We start from the raw sequence: 26,463 nt of genomic DNA on the forward strand, positions 1-26,463 counted from the left end.
TAGGCAGCCGTCACTGCGGCCGTCGACCCCTACCCGTTGGTGCCGCCGCGCCGGTGATTGCGCCATTTAGGCTTTGCCCACTCTTCCACGGTTTTATCTGAATCCATCTTCTGTCCCTGTTTAAGACATGCGCAGCCTCTAACTATGCGGAGGTGCTATTTTTTTTTTTTGGCCACGTGCTGTGTGCCAAGCTGCCTAGACGCGGCAGCGCGTAGTTCGAATTATCCTTAGCGGAACCGACTCGCTTTCGAATTAACGGGCTTTTTTATACAGAGATCTCTATGGAGCTTGGCCGGACCAAGTAGTGTAGTTCGAATTATCCAAAAATTCAAATTATCGAGGTTCGAATTAACGAGCTTTCACTGTGAAGTCCTCTTTATAGTGTGAATTGGTTCTCATCAGTCTGACAACAATGACAGTAATGCAATTAATTATTTACAAACTCACAGAATCTCAAATGGGCCACATTCTAAAAACATTCACCACATTCACCAGTAAGAGTGACTAAATGCATGTAGTTATGCAACAAGAACGAGTGGTTTACCTGACACTGAAGCCACCTTTAGAGGGGAAAGCGGCGGATGTATCTTTGTCATCCCCTTAGAGATGGCGTTATTTGACAGCGTGCCTGTGAGGCTCCTTTGGGCGAGGATTTCGTTGCCCCACAGGCACACTGCCAACTGCTTACAGAATGTGGAATCACTGCCCAATGTCAGCAGGCGATTCCATGCAGCCACGGGCACATAGCTTCCATGCCCAACATGAACCTGAAGATGAACACAGAGCACAGATGGTGTTAATACTGTTTTAAATGCAGAACTCACCCGACATGAAGTGCCAACATAAACATACTTGCTAGTGATCTGACTTCTGATTGAACATTCAAAGCCACTAAAAAATGTACATATTAAGGAACCAGTCTAAGATGCGTTTCCTGAGAAGCACTTTCACATTTTAATTTCCGCTCAAAGTAACCAAGACACATTGCAGAGTGGAGACAACAAACTTTTGGCTTGCATGTATTTTCTATCAAATGCTGCACACTAGTTGCTTCCAAAAGCATGATACATGCTGCAGTACTCATATGTGTATGGTAAAAAATGGTTTGGTTTGGTGTTATGGTGTTTGATGTCTGAAAGCAACTCAGGCTATAAGGAAAATCGTAGTGGAGAGCTTCGGAAATTTCTACCACCTGGGGTTCTTGTATATTCCATAATTACATCGGGACTGCAGAACAACCCGGACTAGCTTCATGGGCCCCAACAGTCAAGACCCACCGACTGTTACACTGCCGGCACTCATTACATGCACTGTACCGGCACCTTTAAAATATTAACACACATAGCCAGTACTGCAATATTTAATATCAAGCTAGCAAGGGCGAAAACAGTTCTCAGCTCCAAGCGGGCACCGCACTTCGTGACTTGCAACCCTTTGGCAAAGAAGCCAGTCACAGCAAGAGGCGTAGAATTATGGCAGGTTAGTCAAGTTGGTATTTATTTGTGGTAAGCGAAGGTCTAAAAAATTAATATATAGCACAGCACCTGCTGTTTTACTTCTCTGCAGCTGTGTTCCATGCTGTTTACAATACAATGAAAGACTGGAAAAGCTTGCTCCGGTATGCTTGGAAACTTATCTGCTTTACAGGCCTTGTGACTTGCCTAAAGCATGCTGTGAAGAACACTGGCAACTTAGTGGATGCACTAATATTTTGATTCAATTCAATTAAGATTGACACACTACGAAAAAACAGGACTCAATCATGTCTGAAGTTGCCACTGTTGTACAAAACACTTACATGTGGCACAGTGTAACTTATGTGTTTCACCGTGGAAGATTACAGAAGTAGACACCAAATGAGATTGAGTATCAAAAAACACATAGAAGCAAAACATTGGGTCTGTGTGTGGAATGCCATGAAATAATAAAAACAATAAACTCAAGAATAACATGTGGTACAATCACACATAATGACAAAGGAAAAACGACTGCTAAGGGGTGACGCAACTATCACTTGTTGATAATAAACCGGGTCTATTTTTCTAGGAGAGCCAGAGAAGGCTCACTTACATGGGTGTCAAGGCCAATTGTGTGCATGTGTGCTGCTTCTAAAATCTCCCGCTCAATTCTAGACTTTCCCCCTCCTACGATATTGTTTGATTAAGCTTGGGGTAACAACCATTGCATTCCATGCAATGTCTGGGGAGATTAGCACCAATTTCACTGTTCAGAGAGCAGAAATGCTGCCACAGTCTATCATTGATACATTGGCCAGTTTGGCCAATGCAAACTCTGCCACACTGCAGTGGAAACTGGTACACCACTTCAGTGGTGCAGGCGGCGCTGCACGGACCGTCCGCCACATGCTTGCAAAGTTGAGACAACTTGCAGGGGGCGGACGGAGAACACAAGACGGATTCCCTGTTAAGACGCCACCTTCTTCAGGTTATGTGCCATTTTATGCACATAGGGCATAACCTCTAGCTGGCCTTTGTCAAGGGGGCCGCTTGCTTCCGCCGGTGCGTCTTGTCTCACAGCTTCTACATCAGCGATTCAGCCACTGCCTGGAGGAGGAGTGGTGGAAAGCTGTGGGACAAGATGCGCGGGCGGAAGCGAGCAGCCAGTGCAACTGCTCGTCACATGCTTTTGAGGATTTCTCGAAGCGTCAGTTCAGATTTTAAGATAGCACACAACACCATACACTCGTGTCGTCGTAGCCATATGTGTGCGAAACGCGATCAGCTGTTTGCTCTACAGCCTGCAGCCGCCCAATAACTTCACATCGTTTCTTCTGCTCCCAAGGAGCCAAAATCTACCGTACATGTGCAAGCAACGATACGCAGTAGCAAGCAAAGCAGCGTGCTTCCGTGATCCGTGGCCACCATCCCTTATGACTATGATGAACCTTCCTGTCTAGACTTTTCTAGCGGCCAGCAAGCTGCCCGAGCATGGTAAACAGAAGAGGTCCAGAGTCCACGGCCATTATGAAGTCTCAAGAAATGATTTTTTTCTCACCTCTGACTAACACAGTACGTAAACAAAAAACTAGCGAAATACCACGCACCTCTCCAGCTTCGTTTGTGATCCCCACTGTGTTGTCTACTTGTGCTGTAGGCCCTACAGCTGCAAAATAAGAGGAAAAACAAGAAAGACAGGTGGATAAAGTAAAAAGCAGCTTACAGTAGAAGTGCGAGAACTATCTGCCATCTATGAATCTTAGGTAAAGAATGACCAATTCTGCACGCATGAACATTAACCCACACAGCTTTCGCATTCATAGCATGTAAGGAATTAAGTGCCCTGGGTAGCTTTTTTTTTCAGTTTTTTTTTCATTTTCATTGATTTTGAGTTTTTTCCCATTGATTTGAGGTAATAGATACTTAGCACCGTTTAAACTCTTTCACCTCACACAATTTCAGACCTTTGCTTATGTTTGAAATCTCATCTGTGCTTAGGAACATAGCTGGCAGTTTTACCTTTGAAGACTAGAGCTACACCAAAATCGGAACAAAGATAACGCCTTTCAGTGGAGTGGTGGAAGTTTCAGCATCGCATGCATTCCATGAGTATATGCCAACGAGTCACAAGTGCTTTAAACAACAGATGCATGCTGCTTTCCATATCGTGGAATGTGAAAAGGCCGACTCCTTCAGAATACACCACAAAAATCCCAAGATACCATAGTTCTCCAGTGCAGCAAGGCACTATTACTGAAGGCTATGGAGCAAATCATGTTTCTTGATGTAAATGTGCTCTAAGAAAAACCAGAAGCATGGCTTCACAAATACAAGGGCACAGTATTGAGATAGCCGCATGTAATGCAGCAGACAGGTACTGCAATTGCAGAGGAGGCCAACCTACAAGGCGGAAAGTGAGGTTGTAGAGACCGCCCCAAGACAATTTTTCTCAGGAGTGAGCTTGACAACTGGCAGCCGACTGCCCAAGTTGGGTCAGATTACATTCGGCATAATAAAATAAACCTGGGTTTTCACTTGCAAGGCATTGATAATGATGAAGTCAGTATTCAGCGCAGTAAAACAAAAGTTAAATGCCGGGAACACCATTAAAGAATTGCTATTCGCACAATGAAGAGCCCTCTTGCCAAGTTTCCTTCAGCTTGTGCAAGCAGAAACATACCTTTTGGCAGCCTTGCTTCGTCTGCGGGGTTCACGTCGGGAAATGGTGCAGGGTCCACTATTAACGAAATAAAAACGACCCTTTTGTGTCTTGCATCCAAAATTCCTGCCCAGAAAAATTTTTGAAACGAACGTAACACACCATTCTCAACAACAGTGTTTCCCTTTTTATTGCCGCAAAATACCCTGAAATTAATTTATTTTTCCTTACTGCAGGCAAGGATCAGCCACAAAAAGCGACCATACGGCTGCTTGACAAGCTGGCTACCCCTTGACAGGAAATATTCAGTGCCTTGCATGCGAATAATGGCACCACAAAAATGGTGTCACTATGAACACTAGCAAAGAATGTCTATCAATGTAGGCAGTACTTCTCATTATAAAGTACTATAACAATGGAAAGAAATGTGAACAACACGGCACATATGCGTTCCGCTGTTCGAATTTCTTTTGATCGCGCTTTTACAAAGGTGGTAAGAAAAAGATGTTAAAGTAATCTATGAATGCATAACAGACGACTCTCGTGTCCACTGAAGTGAAAGTAAGATGAAAAAAAATGCAAACAGTGGAGCACCCAGGCACCGTTGTTCGCATTTCTATTCATTGTGCTTTTACCCAGGCTCCGCTCTGTTCGCATTTCTGTCCATAGCTCCTGCACATGCTATAATTGTAATCGCAATACCAGCTCCAGTTATAATTGACGCTTACTAATTATGAATGAGGGCAGTCCTGCCGTCAAAATGTGCATTAGCCCATTGTCACAGCGCCTCGGATAGGACAAACTGCAGCCATGCCTCAGTCAGACGAAACAAGGAGGCACTGCAATTCATCCTTTAGTTGAAGCAGTTGCGCGTCTTAGCAGAAGCACCCGGACACCGAAAGACATCCCAGTCCCCTTCTTTTGAGAGGAGGTGCCCTCAAAACAAGGCGCTGCCTCAAGAAAAGCTACAAAAAAGACTGCACTGAAAGTGTAACAGCATGCCAAACATTTACAAAGTTACATAGTGTGTACCATTACGGGGAAAAAGTAACAGACGCCATGTCTAAGTTCTGGCCCTTGCCACTGTGCACGGGAACGCCACCTGACGAAACACTTCTGGTGTCGAGACCGGCGCAGAGGGCCTGTTTCGACACCAGAAGTGCTTTTTCAGGTGACGCCCCTACGCACAGTGGCATGAGTCTAAACTTCGAGGGGGGGGTCTGGTACTTTTGCCCCCAATGATCCATATGTCCTACACGGGCAAACCGCCGATAATAGAATCCTGGGTCTAGTGGGGGTGCGATAAGTGAGCATCAGAGCAAGTGAAACTACTGCACACAGTCAGTGATCTACAGCTGCCAGCAAACTGAAAATTTCAATACGGTATGCCTCACCGGCTGAAGCTGTCATGTGCCTTGCGCTGGATTCCCAACCAGCTCACCAGCTTTTGCGCTGTTACCATGTCAATTGCATGCTGACAGCAGAGAATTCATGAAATGCTTCACGTCATAGGTGCTATGGCAGCTTTGTCATTGCATCATTACAACTTCTTTGACAACTGGAGACTAAGGCTGGTCTACTGTAGAGTCACTAAATAAAACTTAGAGTACCGACACTGTAGCACGTTGTTAAGCAGGGGCGGCCATTTTGGTGTTTATCATTGTCGTCAGATTGCCACTTCTGTGACCTCGCCGCTAACTTTAGCCCAACCATTTCATAAACAATGCTGCTAGCCACCCTGACGCTGCGGCGGGAATCGTGCGGCTTGGAACCGCTCAAATGCAAAGGGTACAGCAGTTACCAACAGTTTATGCTTTCATCGTGGGGAGACACTCCTTGCAGTATGAACTTAAATATTCCAGGTTATTGTTGATTATTCCGGGCAAATTTTTCTAGACTCTGCACAATCGGCGTTGCGCTGTTCGTATGCTTTATTATATATATTGCGATCATATATTGCGATCGCCTCCTCAGTAGAAGCTGTTGCTATAACACTTCATGCATTGCCTTTTAAACTTGCTTTTATTTTGTAGGAGCTAATGTGTCAACACCGCGGGAGAATTTCTAATGGCTCAATGTAGGCAGCGGTCGAGTGCAATGCTACTACGGGTGTCTTCGCGGTTACTGCAAACTTTTACAGGAGAAATATACGAGCGCTCTGGCTGAGCAATTCACGGTGATTAAGGCAAGGGTAACCCCGCTGGAGGTAAAATAATGCTGGGCGCACTGGTGACTGCTTCAAACAGCGGCTTAATCTTGAAGCTAACGGCAGCGAGCCATCTGCACGTGTATTCGCAACTTGTAGCCGGTGTAACTGGGTGGTCAGCACGCTTCCGGAGTACAGTAATCACTATAATTCTGTGAAACTTTGGGGGCTGGTTACAGAGAATGGCATAATCGTTACAGGGAATGGCATAATCGAAATCATTGCGGCTCACGAGTTGCAGCCATGCGCGTAGTCGAGCACCGTCCTTTTTCCCCAACGGAAAGCGCATGAAGCGTTTTCTGTCATTTTGCGAGTTGAAACAGCCAACAACGCAGCAAAACGGCATCCTCGTATGCTCTTGTGCAGCTGAAATGCTGCGAAGCGCGGGATCTCGTGGTCAATGCGCCGGCCACGGACAGCACTTGCAGCGTCGCAGCACTAGGACTACCACAGTTGGCCGACTGAAAACGCATAAGCCACAAAATGGCCACCCCCATGAACCATCGCAGTGTAAACAATTATCACGTGGTGCAAACTGACCAATGATCGTGGCAGCGGCACATAACAATAAGAGAAAAGAGTGCCGGTACTCTAACTTTTTATTTAGTGACTCTAGTCTACTGCATGCTGCATGCATCTAAGAACTCCTTCTTCATTCAATGGTCGACTTCATGCAAAATTCAACAGCGCAAAAACCCTTGACACTTCAGCGACTACCGTTCTTGTCGAAATCAATGAAAAAGATGAGCATTTCTGCCACTGCATGCTACCAGTAAGCTCTATTCACTAGACATGGCATATTGTTCATAAGAAGCCTAATCGGCAGTGCTGTAGTAATTAACTCCCCATATGTAGTCATATTCATAAAGTGAGCTGGACTGTATAGCAGCATTATGTCACGAGAACTTAACTCTTTTGAGGACAGGTTTTGGGCTTTGATTGATCCGATCATTACAGTGTCTCGAATGAAATAATGTGCAAGCCACTCTACATAGAACAGCCCTGCTAACAATCCAGGCTCTGAATTTTTGCTCTAGTAGAAAGGCAGCAGTTTATGCTAATTTTGCATCAAGATGATAACACGGGAACATTTCAAGAATGTTAAAAGTTGGTACCAGCCAGCTGCGGCAAGGGCGACGAGGGCTTAGCCTGTGAAGCACTGCTGCCATGGGCACTTTGACTTTGAACCCAAGAAGCACGGCCGGGGACTGGAAATCAAATAAGCACATAAGATTTGACAAAACTTCCTATTCATACAGATACCAGTATAATACACTATCAACAAATTAAGCACACAGAGCAGCATTTACCATGTTCACTCAAAAGAAGAATACATTTAAAAAAATAGCTCAAAATTGGGAAGAGCATTCATTATGCACAACAAAATTTCAAAAAATTCAAAAACAAAAAATTTGGGGATTCTTCAGCTTCGTCGCCTTCAAAGGCATAATGTGGCAGTGTTTAATGGCTCCCATCAGACTCTTCTTGCAGATCCTCATTCGATGCATGATGTGGGAGTGTTTAATGGCTCCCATCAGACTTCTTGCAGATCCTCATTCGTGTACATGCACTTTGCTACTCTCGTAACCACTTATTCTTTAACTTGCTCCTCTATCTCACACACTCATAAGAATACAATCGTAGCCAGTCACATTATTTGCAGATTACCCGTCGATACAGAGCCCCGCTTTAACCAAGCCGTATGAATGTGCATGCATAGCCAAGGGGCAGAGTGTCTGACTCTGGATCCAAGAGTCCTGGATTCAGTTTCCATCTCGCACCCTCATGTCAAAGGTGTTGCTCGAGTTGGCAGCTGTCGACTCAGTTATATCATGTGGTCTCGCGACGACACACAACCTGCTGACCAATCAGTGCCCTGCCATGCCACTTGTCAACTACTATGCTCATGATTTTTTTATCAGCATCATTTATAGAACAGCCAGAGCCCATAGGACAAAGAAACTACAAACAAACAAGACAAACATAGCCAAAGCAAAATGTCATGAATCTGAGGCAGTCTTCATGGGCCCATCAGGAAACTAGATCAGCATAACAAAAAAAAAATAGTGACGAAACAAAACAGTGAAGGACGAGCAAGATTAAAAGCAGCAGCAGCAGTAGCAGCAAGAGGTCCACGAGAAGGTGTAGCGGCGCTGGTATCGACAGAGGCGCTGATGAAGACGAAGCTCAGAGCGCGACCTGACTCACGCACTACAGAACGCTTTCAGCAACAGGCCTGGCCAGCAACGTCAACAGCCCGCTCCGTCGGCTCACCATCCGCAGCTACCGGGACCCCAAATAAATGTGGATCACCTACCACAAAGGCATGTGTAGCAGATGGCAGCAGAAAGCCGGGTGAATGAGATTAGGAAGTTAGCAGGATAAGCTGGCCACAGCTGGCATTGGACAGGGACAGGGGGCATTGGACACTGGTGGCCTTTATCCTGAAGCAACTTAGTTAGGCAGATGGTGCACCTTTGTGTAAAATGTTTCCATTACAGTTCACATTGTTGTCTTTTACTAACAACTGCTTTTGCCTTGGTGTTCGATTTTGCTCTTGCCATTAACTTCAGTCTTTCTTCCTGCACTCTTCACCCTCTCTCGCACTCATTCTTTTCGACTGCTGTGGAATCAGACAATGGTTGGCTCACAGCGACCATGTTTTAGGTGTACTCCAAGGATAACATTTTGCTTCGGCTATTTTTGTTGCTTTTTTGTTTACACAGTTGGTCACATGGGCACTGGCCAGTGTAAATGGCACTGTAATCTAGATTCAATAGCAAATGCTCAAACACCTGCTGACTCACTATGCCATTCTGCATTGCAAAAGAGGTTTACGAACCTGCTGCTCTAGGTGGTCCTGGCTGCGCACGGTGAGAACTTGGCTGCCCATGGCCACATTCCAACACACAGGAATCTAAAGAGAAGTTACAAAGGGAAGCATCAAATTAGTGAACCGACATGCCAGGTTCAGAACACTGAAGAGGTGATAACTTTTGAGTGCAGAAATTGTACAGAAATGCTCCGTTTTCTCATATTTACTAATTACAATGGTAGAATCTAGTGATAGTGCATAGCTGTCTTGATGCAACCAAAACACTGTGCATGTGGTTTTAACATGCAGTTCTTGTACTGCGTAAATCCTACTAACAGTGAGCACCTGCTGCAGGAAGGCAGCCCACTTTCACTGTTACCCAAGTATATAGCTTCGCAAAAGCTGTCACTTCATGACCAACGGTGAAAGCCTATGTGAACTAGCAGAAAGAGGGCACCCTTTACAGCGTGGTGTAAAAAGCAATCTTGCTATAACAGGCAAGCATTTGGAGTCCAAATTATGCACATACCCATATTCAAAACTTTGGCACAGAGGGCCTTCTGCAGCTCCTTGTTAAGGCCCTCGAGCTCCTTCACCCGTGCCTCCAAGTCTGCAACCTTGGATTGAAGGCTTATAGCTTTGCTTGTGCCCTCAGTCCCCTCCATCTCACTTGTTTGTGCCATCAGCTCGTCCTCAGCACTTCTTTTTGCCAGGGCCCTAGCCTGAAAGTTCAGCTTGGACTGAAAAATAAAAAAGTGCTTAGTCAAATCCTCGGCCCTTTTCCAAATGAAGTGGATGTAAACTCTTTGCCAGCAGGATGAAATAGTGATCCATCAAAAGAATGATTTAGGCTTTATGGGGTTTAACATCCCAAAGCAACTCCTCTATTATTTCGTCTCCATCAAAATGCGATCGCAGCAGCGGCCGGGATCAATCCCGTGTCGTTCAGGTCAGCAGCCGAGCACTATAGCCACTGGTCCTAAACCTTGTCCTAAGCATTCCAGCCCACGGAAAGCCAACTACCAGGTCAAGGGACAGCTAGTAACCCGAGAAAACTGGTACAAAAATGAGACTTCAACAAAAACTTGCCTGATAAGACATCACATTAAAACGTGAATTGAAACCATAAAAATTAAAAGGATAAATAGTTTCCCCTACTGTACAGGAGCCTTGTTCACAACTAAGTGATTAAAGCTGCATTGGATTTTAAAAAGAGGGTCAGGAAGCATATGTACACTGGGGGTTGACCTTAGTGGCTACAATTTAGGGCGTCATTAGTCATTTGCATAATTACAGTTCTAAGAAGTAACTTTTTTTTTAGCTGGCAGTATGCGCATCCCCTCCCCCCATCAAAAGTCGTAGGCAGATGATAGTGTTTGGCAGAACTGCTGAAACACCGTTTTGTTTTCAACGCCATTATGCTCTTTTTGGCGCATCACATTTCCACCTCGCTAAAGCAAACACAGCCGGTTGAGCAGAAAACGATAGAGCAGACGGGCTCGTAGTGACGTACATATGAAGGCTATGTCATCGGCGTCATTTTAGTTGCATACACGCATCAAGCAAAGACCAACAGGAGGCGAGAGGGCACAGTGAAGGTAGCTAGATATAGAGATTGGGCGGCCCATAGAGCAGGGGCCGAATAGCACAGGGTAACAACTCGGATTTCACTGTTCACTTTGCTCGAGCGTTCCTTCCTGTTGGTCTTGCCGTACTTTTCCTTTACTGATCTCGAAGCTAACAGAGCTTTACCTCATGGCTCCTATGTCGACTTGCCGAATCTCTGCTGACTCCCACTATTCTCATTAGTCAACACTTTATGTTACGAAGCTGCTTTTGCAGGCAATTTAAAGGTTTACCGATGGGTGCCCCTATTTCTGACTGTCGCAAACCTTGGTAGACACAGTAAATCCTTCCCTTCAGCTTCCAGCATGCGAGAGAAAAAAATCTCTCGTGCACTGTCAACAAGAAGAAATTCCTCCAAGCAAGAAATCTACTGAGCAAAGTGGAGTTTTGGGCCAGTTGGCAAGTCGTGATTTGCAGGTGGGCTTAGCGTGAGACAAACGAGGACAAGAGAGGGACAGAGGATGACCGCTAACTTGCAACTAAAAGAAAGAGAAGCAGAATTACGAGCTCAAGGAACTGAATGTGCATGCCCAGCTACCACTCATTAAGACGGGGGGCTGGATAAAGGCAAACTGAACCAAGATACTCTGGGACTGAATGGCGACAAAAATGGCACAGAAAGAAACTGGAAGCACCTCTTCATCCTTCAAGCAGCAATACCCAAGAAATTACTCGACATTTAGAAACAGATTCATTTCGCAACATGACAATAGACGCGTCACTCAGGTACTTATCACTTCCTAGCTCATGAATAAATGACGCCTCAAGAAGCTCCCCTGCTAGTTGTCCTTTAGAACGGCCAAGAACTTTTCTTTTTCCCAACAGTGGATAACATTTGCAGCTCAAATAATGCTTAGGCAGGTTGTTAGATTGAGACGATTTAAAAGAAGTAGCATGTTCCCTTAGGCGTTCACTGAGGCAGCGACCAGTCTGCCCTATTTAGACACGCCCACAGCTCAGAGGGACCTCGTAAACAACACCAACTTTGCACGCAACTAACTTGCAAGCCTGATGCTGCAAGCCAGTTTGCGATGACTTTGGCTCGCCAGTGCACAAAGACTTGACAGTTTTCGAGGTGCCCTGAAAACAACGTCCACACAAAACTTGCTTGCTATCCTCAGTGGATAGCTGGGCGTGCATTAAGATCCTCGAGCTAGTAATTCTGCTTCCGTTTCTTTCAGTAGCAAGTTAGCGCTCGTCCTTTGTCCCTGCATTGTCCCGCGCTAAGCCCACCTGCAAATCAATAAATCTACTGGAACGACGTTTTTATTGCTGCCGTGTGACCGCCAACACGTGAAAGCCGTGCAGCGGGCAAAACGTGGAACCTGTGCGTGAATCTCCTAGGCTGATCACTAATCCAAAAAAAAGCAATATCAAGAACAGGGACACAGTACACATGTTGGTAAGTTCCTGGTTCAAAGATAATAGCGGTTAATGTGAACTAAGCGCATAATGTTCAGCAAGCACAGGAAAGCCAGTTGGACGCACCTTCTTCCGCGGCGGGCCATCCTTCGAGGAACACTTGCGCGAGGCCATACGCTTGTTTTGGCGCCACGTTTTCATTTCTTCTTCAGTCTCTGCAATTTTTACCGCATTATTATAAGTGAACGCCAAAATCGTGTTCGGCAATGCCGGAGAGGATCTTAACTCTTACCTGTCATATGGACAATGGTGGCCTTATAAAATCCGCCCCGGGTGGTGGTGTTGCCCGCCCGAAACACATCATAAGGCTTCCCCCTCTCGAAGTCGTCGATATCATGCGGTGCAAAATTTCGAACGTCGGCGTCCGATACCACGTAGCGTTTGTCTTCGCCTTCGTACTGGACAAGCACGAACATTTTCTTGCCCCAACAGAGTTAGCAACGCGAGCACATAAGAGCACACCAGAGCTCACCTTCACACTACGCTAGGCTTAAACATCCGCCGCGAATTCTACGAAACGGTATGGCTACGCCTAGTCTTGGCCGGAAACCAAATAACTTCGTATATGTCGGAAACGAAACCGCACCACTTTTCCTTGTAAACAAGCAATTATCTGGCATGTTGATTTCCGTTTAATTTGTTTTTTTATTAAAAATGTCCGCGACAAGCGGCATGTGAAAATAAAATATATCCTAGTACTCATGTGCATATACACCTGAATATGTAGTGAAAAAAAAATAAGGGGTGGAGAACAGATACTTCATACCGAGTACTGGTAGGACCAAAAAGCCCGAGAGTGGCTCTTAAGGAAAGAGAATTATTAAACGCGAACTTGCAATTGAAGTACAAAGTGCGCAGAAGATATATTGAGGGGCCCTGTATATTCGACTCTATATTAGGCCGATAGTTTTTTTTTTTTAATCACAAGATATAGAACTCTTAGGTCGGCTTAGATTCCACGTGACCAATGAAACGCACGAGCAAACTCCGACAGGCCGCTTTAAACACGCATCCCGGAAATCCTGGTTGAGCACTCGTTTCAAAAGAGCAGCACTACAAACCTCTAGATTGACTGCACAGAAGATTGGAACTGTACAAAGAGGAGAGTGATACGGAGGAGGCCAGTGATGGCAAGGACGAGTGAGCGGGAGTAGGTTCACATGAAAGAAATGCCGTTTGCGTGCTGTCCCCGCTGAACGTTCCGATCTATTCGACCTTTTACTTTCAAGCGTCGATCGTCTTAAAGTGTTGGTTGCGGCCTAGATTCGAGTAAATATACTATATAACTATCTCGATCAGGCAAATGGTACTGCACATATGCGCAAGATTTTTTGCATGCTGTAAAGGGCAGAAAAAAGTTGATGCCCCGCATAATGTTCAGGCATGTATATTAATGGTGTCAATCGCAAAAAAAGAAGAAAACAGAATTAGGACACCAGCTGATCGACGGGATGCAGTCTAGTAAATTCTCTCCAATAGCTAGAGTGTACGCGTATGTACACTAGCTATATAATAGTTGGTTATTCGTAACACATGTGCTGTGGCATAAAAAGGGGTGACACAAATAAGTTGACGCTGCGTCTTCCGTGTTTCTTTTTGTGTGTTATACGTAATTGCATCGTTATGCAGTTACTACATTAATTTTTTGCTCAATTTGTAGCACTTACTATCGCGATCGAAAGAAACACGAACAACGCGGCGCCTACGCGCTCCGCTGTTCATATTTCTTTTGATCGCGCTTTTACATGACGTTCGTCCTAGAATGCATCACGGACGACTCTATAGCGTCTTTTTTGCTACCACCGAAGTAAAATCGTGATGAAAAGAAATGCGAACAGCTGAGCGCGTACGCTGCGTGTTGTTCGCCTTCCTTTCGATCACGATAGTACGCGTATGTATACTCAGGTGTGCGACAGCGCAAATTACTTCCGAAATGCGAATTGCATGCAACGCGCATTAAACCGCACTGTCTGCTTTCGATGTGCAGTCCAGCGTATTAACTGTGAGTACATATATTCACCGCCTTGCAGCTCGCAATGAATGTCGGTTCGACGTTCACACACTTTTCCCCAACTCAGGCCCTTAATTGGCCCACCCCCCTTTTGTCAAGAAACGAGAAAGTACAGCTAGGGCGGCACACGCAGAGCCCTGAGATCTGCTGTGGCGAGTTCAAATTCAAGAGATATATGGGATACGTACATGGGTATAACTAGCCATACAACATAGCACGCGGTTTTGAGCTCTGAACTTTTGACCTACGGCGCACGTTCCTCCGGTTGTGATTATACCACCTTAAAGGTGTATTGGTGAGTGCTATCAAAATACGGAAAGGGACGAACACACAGGTAGATTCCATATTTCTCCGTATTTGATAGCGCTCACCAATACCTTCAAGGATGCATTTCCAACTAGCCCCAGTAGTAGCTCTTTTGATTATACCGGCCTCCCAAATGGGAATTAAGGTTGCGCATTGAAGGACCCCAGTTGGGGTTCCTCTTTCGAGTGACGGTCGGCGAACAGGCTGTGCAAAGAGCGAACAAAAAGCCACCAGTTTAGACGGTTGACACGATATATCATATGAGCCCCAGGCCAACTTTTTTTTTTTGACGGGTAAAAAAAAGAAATTGGTTTTTGAGGAAAGAAATGACCTCACATCTCAGTGCACGGGTACCCGAACAGCGCCGTAAGGGAAATAATGAAGGAAGAATTGAAGGAAGAAAGGAAGAGGCAAGTGTTGCAGTGGAGAGCTCAGGAATAATTTCGACCCTGGGGATTTTTAATGTGCACTTCCATCGCATAGCATACGGGCGCTTTTTGCGCTTCGCATCCATCGAAACGCATGCAGCCGCCGCGGCTGGGTTCGAACCTGGGCAGCCTTTAGTAAGCCCCGCCACGGTATATGGCTTAATGGTTCAAATCAAACGACACCTGAGGTGTCGGTTCACTGCGCTCGATACTGAGAGGAGGACTGAGCACTCGTGTTCGATTCCAGCCACGGTGGACTAGAGCTCGTTTAGAAGGTTCAACACAGAGCAAACGAGTGAGCCCTCCACAATCCAACCCAATCCAATCCGTTTATATTTAGGTTTGGTCGTGTTCACTTTTCTTCCTGGCGAGCAGTCGCATCCAACCAACGTGAGGCCGGCAGCACCGCAAACACTTTTGCCCCTCGTACGTACAGCGATGAGTACTCCTCGTCGCAAGCGGTACCGTCAGTACTTGGAGCCCGGGCAGCCGTGGGATGTGCCGAGGCAGACGGCGTACAACGATGAGCTGAAGAGAGCTCGACGCGCTCACGCTAGCAACGTGGATAGTGCGACACAAGGCGACGAGTCCGACCATGCGCACGGAAGCCGATGTTCAGACAGTTCCAGCCACTCAGGAGACGATACTAGCTGTGTTGATGGCAGTGAAGCGCCTGACGATTTTTTTGATTGCCACGAACAGGCAATCGGCGATGTCGATCACCCTGTCGGATCAAAACCAGTGGAATTGTGCAACAACGGCCACCCTGCGAACGAAGACGAGATGGCGTCGGTCAGCGATGTAGGCGGGAGTGCCGAAGACAGCCCTCCAAACTCAGGCGAGTCGACATCGTTCACTGACGTCGGCGAGCGTAGCGAAGGCGGCACTCCCAACACAGATGAATGGGCATCTTTCAGTGAGGCGGGCGAGAGTGGCGAGGGGGGCCCCCCGAACGAAGAAGAGCCAGCGTCATTCAGAGAACGTGATGAAAACTTCAGACGTTATTTCGAAGAATGTGCAAAAGAAACCCTGCCCAATAGGGCCATAAACAAAGCACAGGCCATCCTTCTAATTTTGACGTACGTTGTGCACGCAGGCCTCTCTTGGACCCAAGTAGAGGGGCTGTTGAAGCTCATCAACACGCTTTGTGGCAGTGACGTGTTGCCTGACACCACACACATGCTTAGGAAGATGTGGGAGACTGAAATGGATTCCCTTCAGGTCCACTTCTTTTGCCAGGTATGCTTTGGCTACTTTGGAAGCAAAGGGAGGAAGGAAACAACACACACATTCACATGCATGCATTGCAACACCACGCAGACGGTGCGGCGGCTGATAGCAAGAGGCAATTTCTTTCTAATTTTCAACCTGAAGGAGCAAATCTACGACATCGTTTCACAGTACTCTGGGTTACTGTTTCAGCGATTGAAGCAAATGGCCTCGACTGTACCTTCCATGTATGCAGATATCACAGATGGGCGGCTCTATCGAAGCACAAGAAGCCAACTGAAGGCAAAATGGAGTGACCTGACAGTCACTATGAACACAGATGGATCACCTGTTTTTAAATCCAGTAAGGCTAGTGTATGGCCTGTTCAACTACTTATAAATGAGCTGCCTTTCAACATTCGGTTCCGTAATGTAATTGTGGGGGCACTGTGGTTTGCGAAGACCCATCCTCCTCAACATCTATTTATGAAGGCGTTTGTCAAGGCGTTTAATGACATTGGCACCATAGTGTGGAAGCATGCCTCTGAAACGGTGCTGTCTAGACTGACTGTGGCATGCTGCTGTGTCGACTCGCCAGCCAGGGCATCTTTGCTTAACATGAAGCAGTTCAATGGATATTTCGGGTGCTCCTGGTGCCTGCAGAAGGGAACTCCTGTCGATGGTAAGCCATTCATTTTGGGGAATCGAGCGTGTATTCATATTAGCTTGCATTGTGGTCTACCAAATGCTTTTAAACTAAGGGTTCTTTGTATTGTATGCTGAGCGTCATAGCTTGCTTAACCTGTACATCAGTATTTTGTCATATTTTAAAACCTTGTAATTTTATTGTTTTAGCACTGTTTGTTCATGGCACAGGTACGTGTAATTTGTGCGAGGCAGCCACCTGCGTGAGTGGCATTGGCAACATAATCATTTGTATGCGCAGTGCCTGACATCGTGGCATCTGCTCTTGTACACTTCTCTTCACACTTACTAGTAGCATTATGAGGCTCAGAAACAAAGTCCATGTCATGAGAAGTAACATGTATTGAAAATGCTTATTAATGCAAGTTGACTTCATCCTGTCATTGCTCCTTGAATATTAGGTTTTCATTATTGCAGGGTGTGCAATTTACTGGTTGTGTATAGTCTGACATTGAAGATCTAGATACAACATCCTTTGACATAAGGCAGGACACAAGATACTTACCATGATTGCAGTCTTGCACTGCTAGCATTGTTTTCGTGTTTAAGGCATCTCAAAAAGCTTCATGTAGTACACATGGCCCTGATGCATGGCATTGAAGCCTCATAAACGGGCTGGTGACAAATTTAGTACTGTGATATAGCAGTGCACATATTTAAAGGGGCTCTAATAAAGTTGCGGTATGCCTGGGATGTTAAAACACGCTGCTTCACGAGTATTGCCCAGCAAGAATATTTTTAATGCGCTTTGTAGAAGCCGAGTTATCTGTAGTTGAAATCTAAACTTTCAGCGTCTTCGCACTTTTTCCTCTCCTCTCATCACTTTTTGTATGCTGGAAGGTCGACGCTCCTCCACCGACCCCAATTCTGGGAGCGGAGCTTCCTGACCTGCCGGAGCTGCACGGCTTAGTGGCTGTGGTCACGATAGCGGCCTGATGTCTCAAAGAATGTAACCAATAGTCAGCTCTCAACTTTCATATGCAGGTGCAGGCAATGGAGGAGGATGCGAACATGAAAAAGTCGGCGGGAAGGTCTCGTCAATTTTGTGCTGCGTGTAGAAGTGTAATTTTGGGTCAGGTTTTCGTGAAAACACAGTGCACTGATTGAGCGAGTTGATGCACTCTCCTCGGAAGGTGTTTCAGAGCCCTTTATATAAAGTGGCTGTAGTGCACTGCATGACAGAGAATTTTGTTATTCCATTGATTGTGAGTCAATGTTGTAGCACAGGCAATCGTGTATTCATATTTACTGAGGTTTTATTTTACTTTAGCAGCTGCTATGATTTTATTGATTATGATAGCCTGGTTGTCTATACTCACAATGAAGTCACAGCAGAGAATGTACACAGGCATAATGGAAGGAAAGCAGACAACTGCGTTCGCTCTTTTGCAGTCATCTGTTCTGTTTTTGCATCATGATGCTGTAGTTTTGTAAGTGCTTAATTCCTGTGCCTGTCTCTTGCAGGCACGATTCGGTATATCCAAGGAGCTGAGCCAGCAGCGCCACGCACGCACACTAACATGCGTCAAGACATGCAGTCTGCCCACAGACAGCGCCAGACCGTGCGTGGGGTGAAAGGACTTTCTCCACTTGTGAGCCTCCAAGGCTTCAATCTTGTGTGGGGTCTGCCACCCGATTATATGCACTGTGTTCTTGAGGGGGTAACGCAACAAGTAACCGAGATATGGCTGACTGCTGTTGGAAAGCCTTTTTATATTGGCAGGCATGTTCATGAACTCGAGCATCGCATTCAGCAACTGAAGCCTCCGATTAAGTTCTGCCGATTGCCTAGACCAATTTCAGAGCGTAAAAATTGGAAGGCCACTGAGTGGATGTTCTGGTTACTGTATTATGCTCTCCCTTGCTTAAGGGATCTGATCCCTGAAAGGCACCTAAATCATTTTTCATTGTTGTGTCAAGGCATTTTTCTGCTGATTCAGACCTCCGTGAGTAGTGTTCACCTCACTGAAGCAGAGCAACTGCTGTCATTATTTGTGAACAGGTTTTCCTTTCTGTACGGAAAAAGCAATGCCTCATTTAATGTGCATCAATTGCTGCATCTTGCTAAAAGTGTGGAAATGTTTGGGCCTCTGTGGGGAACCTCCACATTTCCATTTGAAAATGGAAATGGGCAACTGGTAAGACATGTTACAGCCGCAAAAGGTGTGCCATTGCAGGTGGCGGAGCGTTGCATGATGAAAATGTGGCTCAAAAATGCAAATAGGTTTGTGGGCCTGTCATCAACTCTCTTGCAGAGAAAAAACAAAATGTTAATGGTTCGTGACATGCAAAGAACTGGTGCACATGTGCTAGGAGCACCACTGCGATCGATGCACCTGGAGGACGCCGTCACCGGAATGTTCATTACTCAGTATGGAGAAGTGCCTATCATGTCACATTATGCTCGAGTAGAGATAAATGGCATCACCATTCACAGTACTCAATACAATAGGCCTGAAAAAACTTGTTCTTACTGTGTGAGGATGACTAATGGCATTTACTGCCTTGTGATAGACATCTGCTCTTTCAACATAAATGGCCAAAAGGTTGCACTCGTGTGCCAAGAGTTGGTAATCTGCCAGCCAGTCTTCCGAAATGTCACGTACATGCACCCCTGTAAGCGTGCTCCTGCGAGTCGAAATCTCTGTCTGTGCTCATCTGATGATGTTGCTGCCCAGTGTGTGTTGCTTGAAATGGAGAATGTTTCTTATGTTTGCGATATTGCAAACAATTACAACATAGATTGAGTGAAAGAAGGATTTCAGTACCTTGGTACTGCCAACTTTAAATAAAGAATAGAGGCCTAAAAAATTATATTACTGGAGTCACATTTTTGAAGCCTTAAAAGAACATATAATTTGAATGATAATTACAAATATGCTGTTTAAATAACAACAACTTTAAAAACTTTAGAGCTCAATTTGTATTATGCAGTATTAATTTTACTCTTGCTGCATTCCATGTTGTCAGGGGAAGCCAGTGCCATGCATTTTAGCAAAATCCTTGCAGCAAAATTTCCTCAAAGCTTGTGACAAAAATTTACATAACATATGCGTTCACTAGGACTTTGTTTACATGAGGTTAAATGGCATATTTGAAATCTGCACACACAAATACATGCTATGCGAAGGTTTAATAATTGTGACATATTTTTTCCTAGACCTTTTTCTCTATTCATATAGGTTTTGTGGTTTGGTTCTGTGCTGTTTAATGTCCCTAAGCGACTTAGGCTAGACAGGATGCCATAGTGGAGGGCTCTGGAAATTTCAACCATTTAGGGTTCTTTGACGTGCACAGAGATTGCACAGTACACTGGCCTGAAGCATTTTTCCTCCATCGAAATGCAACTGCTGTGGCTCGGATCAAATCCATGTCGTTAGGGTCAGCAGCCGAGGATCATAACCACTGAGCCATCGGGGAAGCCAATTTAAATAAGCGAATAGGGGTGCTTTTGGTTAAGAAAATGTGCTCGGCTGGAGCTGCTTGTCATGATGACGATGATGTTTTCCTATAGCGCAAGGGCGTCTTGGCCAAAGAGTGCCATAGCGTAAGGTGGCGTCGAAGATTCATTTTCCGAGCATTTCACCCCTGAAGAGCAGATCACCAGACCAGGTGTAGACCCATTGCTTTTCCATTAGCAGTCAGCTTATACCAATGTGTACTCATTGCCAGTAGGGATTTAGCTGCACACCTAGCTCTTGCATATAAGGCAGATGTTTAAACCACTTTTCCACTGCTGTGGTATAGGTGCCTGGCATGTTATGCCGGTCCGTACTGAATGCCATAGGGGATTGAACCATGCACCCGTCACATTCAAGATGGATACTGAAACCATTTGGCTACTGCTCTGGCCTTGGTACCCAGCATAGTTTGCCAAATATTTTGCATACTATGCCTGATATGATCCAATGCAAGAGATTGCACCTGCCAAAATAGTGTTTCTGTGTCATGCTGTTGCTCAGTGCAAGCCGTACACACAGACATGACATTGATTCAGCACACAGCTGTACAGTCAGTCCTTGCTGGTGCTTGATCAGCGATGGTCATTAATAGGTAACTGCCAGGCATAGAAGTAACCCCACCTAAAGTGATATGTAACAGAGTCAGAACCTACTTTTAGTGCAACTCTTAACCACAAAACAAACCACTAAAGTTATGGCTGTGCTACTCTTGGTGACGCAGAACTCAGAATTTCCTCTCTACGCTTTTCATATTCTGCTGCATCTTTGTCTTTGTCATTCATGCAAAGATATGGTGGCACTGGTCAAGGATAACTTCGAACCAGGTAGTGCAGTTTCTACAAGCCAGCTGTTTTTAGTGTGTATGCATTGCTCTTTTGCTCAGAGGTCTCATTTACATGAAGTACCATATTGCAAGGATCCATCTGATTCCTCCCTTTGTGGCCGTGTCTCCTGCCTGTTGGCCCCCTGGCCTTTCTGCAGACTCCTTAGAAACCATTGCTGGCTCCAACAAGTTCTTAGCAAGGACATGCTGTCATCAATTTTTCCTCTTTGTTACCTGAAAATGTGTTTAGTTTACCTCAGGTGTAGTTACCACACATGTAACCAGCATTTTGTATTATTCCTGCGCAATTAGTTTGTGTTTCTGAAATACGATTACTTCTTTGGCAGTGCATACATATTGTCATATGCATATGGCATTTTGCCGCATGCATAATTTGTAGATTACAGTTTTGGTTTTGAAGTGATTATACCGCAAAAGTTGTGATGTAATGTTCTACACTTCGACTACCCGAGTACAGGAATGCATGAGTGCTGCTCTGTACGTATTTTTTGCCATGTGTAATCACCAAGCATTGTTAGTAAGTTCACCACTGTTTCCTTGTTTTTCTGTGACTATTTTTTGCCATCACTTAAGACAACAATTGAATTTGATAGGTGAAGTATAACTATAACAAACACAGTTTTTGTTTTCCACATGTGCATTGTGCAAATATCTAGTCAGTGCAGCTGGTGCCTATGGTGGTTGGTTGAAGTAGGTTGTTGACTGTATAATGCTGAGAACTTCACCCATGAGCAGTTGTAAGAACAGCATTTTGTTTGGTGTTCATATTAAATTTTCTGCAGATGACGAGGGTTATGTTCACTGTGACCTTGAGTAAGGTTTGGATTTTCTGTGTTATAAGGCCCTGACAATAAATAATTTCTGTGCCTACTTACTGTCCCAACAATACTGATCTGGTGCTAGAATGCACAACTGCAAGGTGGCCTGCAGTGAGCAGTCATGCCTGGCTATGCAACTCACTTGGGGAAGACTGGCAACTTTTCCTGGAGATATAACAGTCATGCAGCTCCAACAACAGTATCTCAGTGCTGCTTAGTGCAGAGCTTTGCGTGCCAAAATATAAGCACTATTTGGAGGGCACTGATTTTGCATTGTGTGGACCAGTTACCAATTCGATGCTGTAGAGAGCATCAGTGGCAGAAAGGCATGACAATGACAGTCCCACTGCTCATAAATGAGATGCATTTTCAAGGAACATCATCATGCTCTTCAAGGGTGCCAGTTATTTGGCAGCCATAAGGAATGGGCTAAGGAATATAAAATTGGCACCTACAGGCCCATTGCGTACTTAAACCTAGCCATTGAATGCAGCACTTTGCGAATCCTCTGTAAAACCTAGATCATATGGTGGATCGATTCACCAAATTATTACAATGAATCACTATAGTCCTGATGATAACATGTATGTTGCGTATATGCCTGCTGCAGGACGAAGGCCTCTCCCATATATCTCTCCACTTAACCTCATCCTGTGCCAGCCACAGCTATCTTTCTGCGCACAATTCTTAATATAACCCACCCACCGAACTTTCTGCCAAATACACTTGCCTTCTCTTATAACCGAATCCGTTACCCTTAATGACCATGTCATCTTGCCTTCGCATCACATGCCTCAAGCCTATTTCCTCTAGATTTCCACTAGGCTGTCAATTATCCACATTTGTTCTCTGATTCACTCTGTTGTCTTCCTGTCCTCTATCAGTACACACATATTATTTTTCTTTCCATGCAGCTCTCTGTATTGTTCTCAAGTTAAGTTGGTTGGACCCTTTTGATTAGCCTTCATGTTTCTGCCCCACAGGTGAGCACCGGTAGGAATGTACAGCTAGCTATAAAATATTTCACGTGAGATTGTTATAAAGCTAAATTTATCTGAGTATATACCTGTCAAACATGCCCCATTCTCATTTTTTAAATTCACACTCATATATGGTCCAGATTTGCAGTTATACCAGCCCAAAATAGACTTATTCCCTTACCACTTCCAGTGTCTCACAACCAATTCTAAACTGCTGTTCCTTCACAAACTGAGTTAGCAGCATGTTAATTTTTAGACCCATTTACATATATGAATTTTTTAGACAATTTATTTCTGTAGTACAAAACTTTTTGACACGTCCTCATTGATGAATTTGAGCTCTGAATCCGCAGTGACAGTATTGTGACAAATCTGCAGCAAAGCAGTACAGTCCCTCGACATATATAATTGGTTTTTGGGGAAAGGAAATGGTGCAGTATCTGTCTCATATATCTTTGTACACCTGAACCGCGCCGCAAGGGAAGGGATAAAGGAGGGAGTGAAAGAAAGGAAGAATAGGTGCCGTAGTGGAGGGCTCCGGAATAATTTCGACCACCTGGGGATCTTTAACGTGCACTGACATCGCACAGCACACGGGCGCCTTAGCGTTTTTCCTCCATAAAAACGCAGCCGCCGCGGTCAGGTTCGAACAGTCCCTCGACAGGAATCTCGAGAGGAATCTGTCGCGCCGCGACAGAACCCGCGGCATACACCTCTGTCGCGCTAAAAGAGGCGTGCTACAAGTCTGTCGCGCCGCTGAACCCACAACAGGCGGCGCTGTTGCCTGTCGTGGGCGCGACAAAAGTGCCTGTCGTGGGCTCTGTCGCGCGACAAAGTCGTGCCGCGCGACAGAACCCACGACAGGCACTTCTGTCGCGCGGGTGAACCCACGACAGGTAGCTCTGTCGAGGCACGCAGCTCTGTCGTGCGGCACGACTCTCTCTGTCGCACGACAGTACCTGCGACAGATGTCTGTCGCGCGACAAAGCCTGCGACAGATACCTTTGTCGCACGACACGCGACAGCAGAAATGTCTGTCTTGCGACAAACCCCACTGCAGAGGTTTTTGTCGCGCTACAGAAGCCACGACACGACCCTTTGTCGCGCGACACATAGCACGACAAGAAAGCTTGTCTTGCGACACAAAATTTTGTCGCGCGACAGATGCGCGACAGGAATTTCTGTCGTGCGTTTGGATCGGGATGAGTCATTATAAGCATATTATTTAGAGATGACGCAATTAACCGAGTACAAAAGTACGTTTCTGGTAAATTAATTCTTGCTTGGCGTGTCGCAGCGCTAATATGCGGCACCCACGGCGTACAGCTCGTCGGTAGTCCTAAATGCATCCTTGAATTTTTATCCTCACAGTTCTTAACAGCAGGAGAGTGTTTACCCTGTAATATCACATCAAGAACAGCCGCCGTAGTGCCTCAGTGGTTATAGCGCTCGGCTGCTGAGAAGAAAGACGCGGGTTCAATCTCGGCCGCGGCATTTGAATTTCGAAAGAGGCGAAATTCTAGAGGCCGGTGTACCGTTCAATGAAAATGTGTGTTAAAGAACGAGAGTTGGTCGAAATTTCTGGAGCACACCAATGCGGGTGTTCCCCCTGAACCTGAGCCGCTTTGGGACAATGAACCCCCGTAAAGCATAAAGCAACCATCAAGAACAAGCCTGTTCAAGACTTGCATTGTCTTCTGCAAGCAAGAACTGCGGGATTCGGGCTTATACGCCACCGGATGCTACACTCGTGGAGACGGTAAAAGAAAACCAGGCAGCAATGTAAAAAAATGTAAGAAAACAAACTAATCCAAGATTTTGAAACAAAGGTATATGGACGTACACCAAACCAGAAAGAGAATAAAAAAGCGCCGAAAGCGGAGAAAGACCTTGAGGAAAAAAAGGCTGACCATTCAAGCATAAGGTTTGGGGAGGTGGCGCAGCGAGCAGTCGGCGTGGTGTGGTTCGAAGCTCGCACAGAGGGTTGCTCCCACGGGACGGCCGACGGCGTACATGGTGGGTGTCACTGACGCGGTGAGGGCAAGCCGTTGGCTAAGGAATTAGCCCCACGTACCTGCCAGTAAGCCCTTAGTAGCGGGTCGACCAAGGACCGGTCGCGGAGGAAGTGATGAAGGCTCGAAGGCTCCGTGAACGGCGGGAGCAGCCGAACCTGGCAACAGCGGCGCCTAGGCCTTGAATCCCAGGCCTGTGACGCCGTGCGGTCCTGGTCTTGTAATCTGGAAAGCTAGGGCGACGCTCAGGTATAGAACTCCAAGACGCCAGCAGACATAAATCCCGTCCATTGCTGTTTGTTCTCGATTTTCTGCGCAGCACGATGATGATGATGATGATGATGATGTCCTGAGACCTAATGCTCTTCGTGTTCGCTGGCCTCTTCCTCCTTTTCGCGCGGGCTCGTGCCGGCTCAGGAAACCGCACTGTGGCGCCGCAACCTGACACCTACCTATGAGGCAACAGACGAAAAGATTTTCCCGCTGTTGTGTCGGCGTTTTCCAAGACATAACTTCTAAATATGTATAAAGAGCTCAGCCGGTCTAGTGTATCGTAGCATACTGAAGTATTCAGCAAGCGTGAATTGTAGGCCATTGCCTATCACCAGGTTTGAAACCAGGTGTTCCAAATAAAAAGATTGGTAAAATGAAAGGTGATATGTTTCGTCTTTGTATACCAGGTGCTCTCGTTTACAAGCAACAGTAAGTTTTGTTCCAGCAATTTCTCTCACATGGCATCCGTAGTTCTTGCTCCGTAGAACAGAAGAAAGCCTTTTACGAGAGGGTTGTTCAGCATTATTACGCAGTGCCGTAGAAGTGGTCAAAGCACTGATTCTGGTACCAACACAGATCGCACGGAACTACTCCCAAAATATAAGCTGTTATTTCAATACAGAGGGGCAAGCCGACGCGCTCGTTGTGGTGTCACTATTGCAATCTGGGCTCAGAAGTTCGATCTTGTGCTTTCTTGTTCGCGCTCCGCGCTTAGTGGCCTGTGCTGTATACGAATTATCCCTAATTGAAGAATGCCGTGGTTTTCAGCGGTACCTTCTTTATGGGTTTCTTGATTACATCACTTGTTTTTTTTCCTTTTCTGATCTTTATGCGGCCGGAGTTATAGAGACTGTAAATGTGGCTTTCGCAAAATAAATGACTTCCTAGTGATCTCCCGCCTTTGCCGTTTTTCTTTCTTTCCTTATTCCTCTGTTTTGCGTCATTTCTGCTCGTCTGAAATGAATAAATTGGCCCATGCTACCTTGAATATAAGCGCCGTTACCAGTGCTAAATGAGGCTTATAAAACGTTTAGTAGAGCGCTACAGGGCGCTAGTGCTACATAGGGTAGGTTAAAATGTTTACTAGAACTCGGAGGGCCAATTCATAACCTGAAACATTTAGAATATAATTTAACGCTACAAGATCTGACGCATATTATGCCGATGAAAACGCGCACTTCCCGCAGCATTTCCATTGCCCGTGTCGAAATCCACCTTTATTCTAAAGGTC

General features: G+C 45.6%; 1 protein-coding gene across 1 annotated transcript; it reads right to left on the bottom strand.

The window, feature by feature from the left end:
- Positions 1-699: 699 nt before the first annotated feature.
- On the bottom strand, positions 700-12,675 carry LOC144123888 (uncharacterized). The gene is made up of 7 exons (XM_077656608.1): positions 12,418-12,675; positions 12,252-12,340; positions 9,667-9,877; positions 9,165-9,239; positions 4,138-4,194; positions 3,058-3,123; positions 700-767 (listed from the first exon to the last, which is right to left on the bottom strand). Exons 1-7 carry the CDS (start codon positions 12,599-12,601, stop codon positions 700-702), a joined length of 750 nt encoding a protein of 249 aa, XP_077512734.1. The 5' UTR covers positions 12,602-12,675.
- Positions 12,676-26,463: the final 13,788 nt, after the last annotated feature.

Source organism: Amblyomma americanum, chromosome 3 (genome assembly GCF_052857255.1).
Source record: "Amblyomma americanum isolate KBUSLIRL-KWMA chromosome 3, ASM5285725v1, whole genome shotgun sequence".
NCBI lineage: Eukaryota > Metazoa > Arthropoda > Arachnida > Ixodida > Ixodidae > Amblyomma > Amblyomma americanum.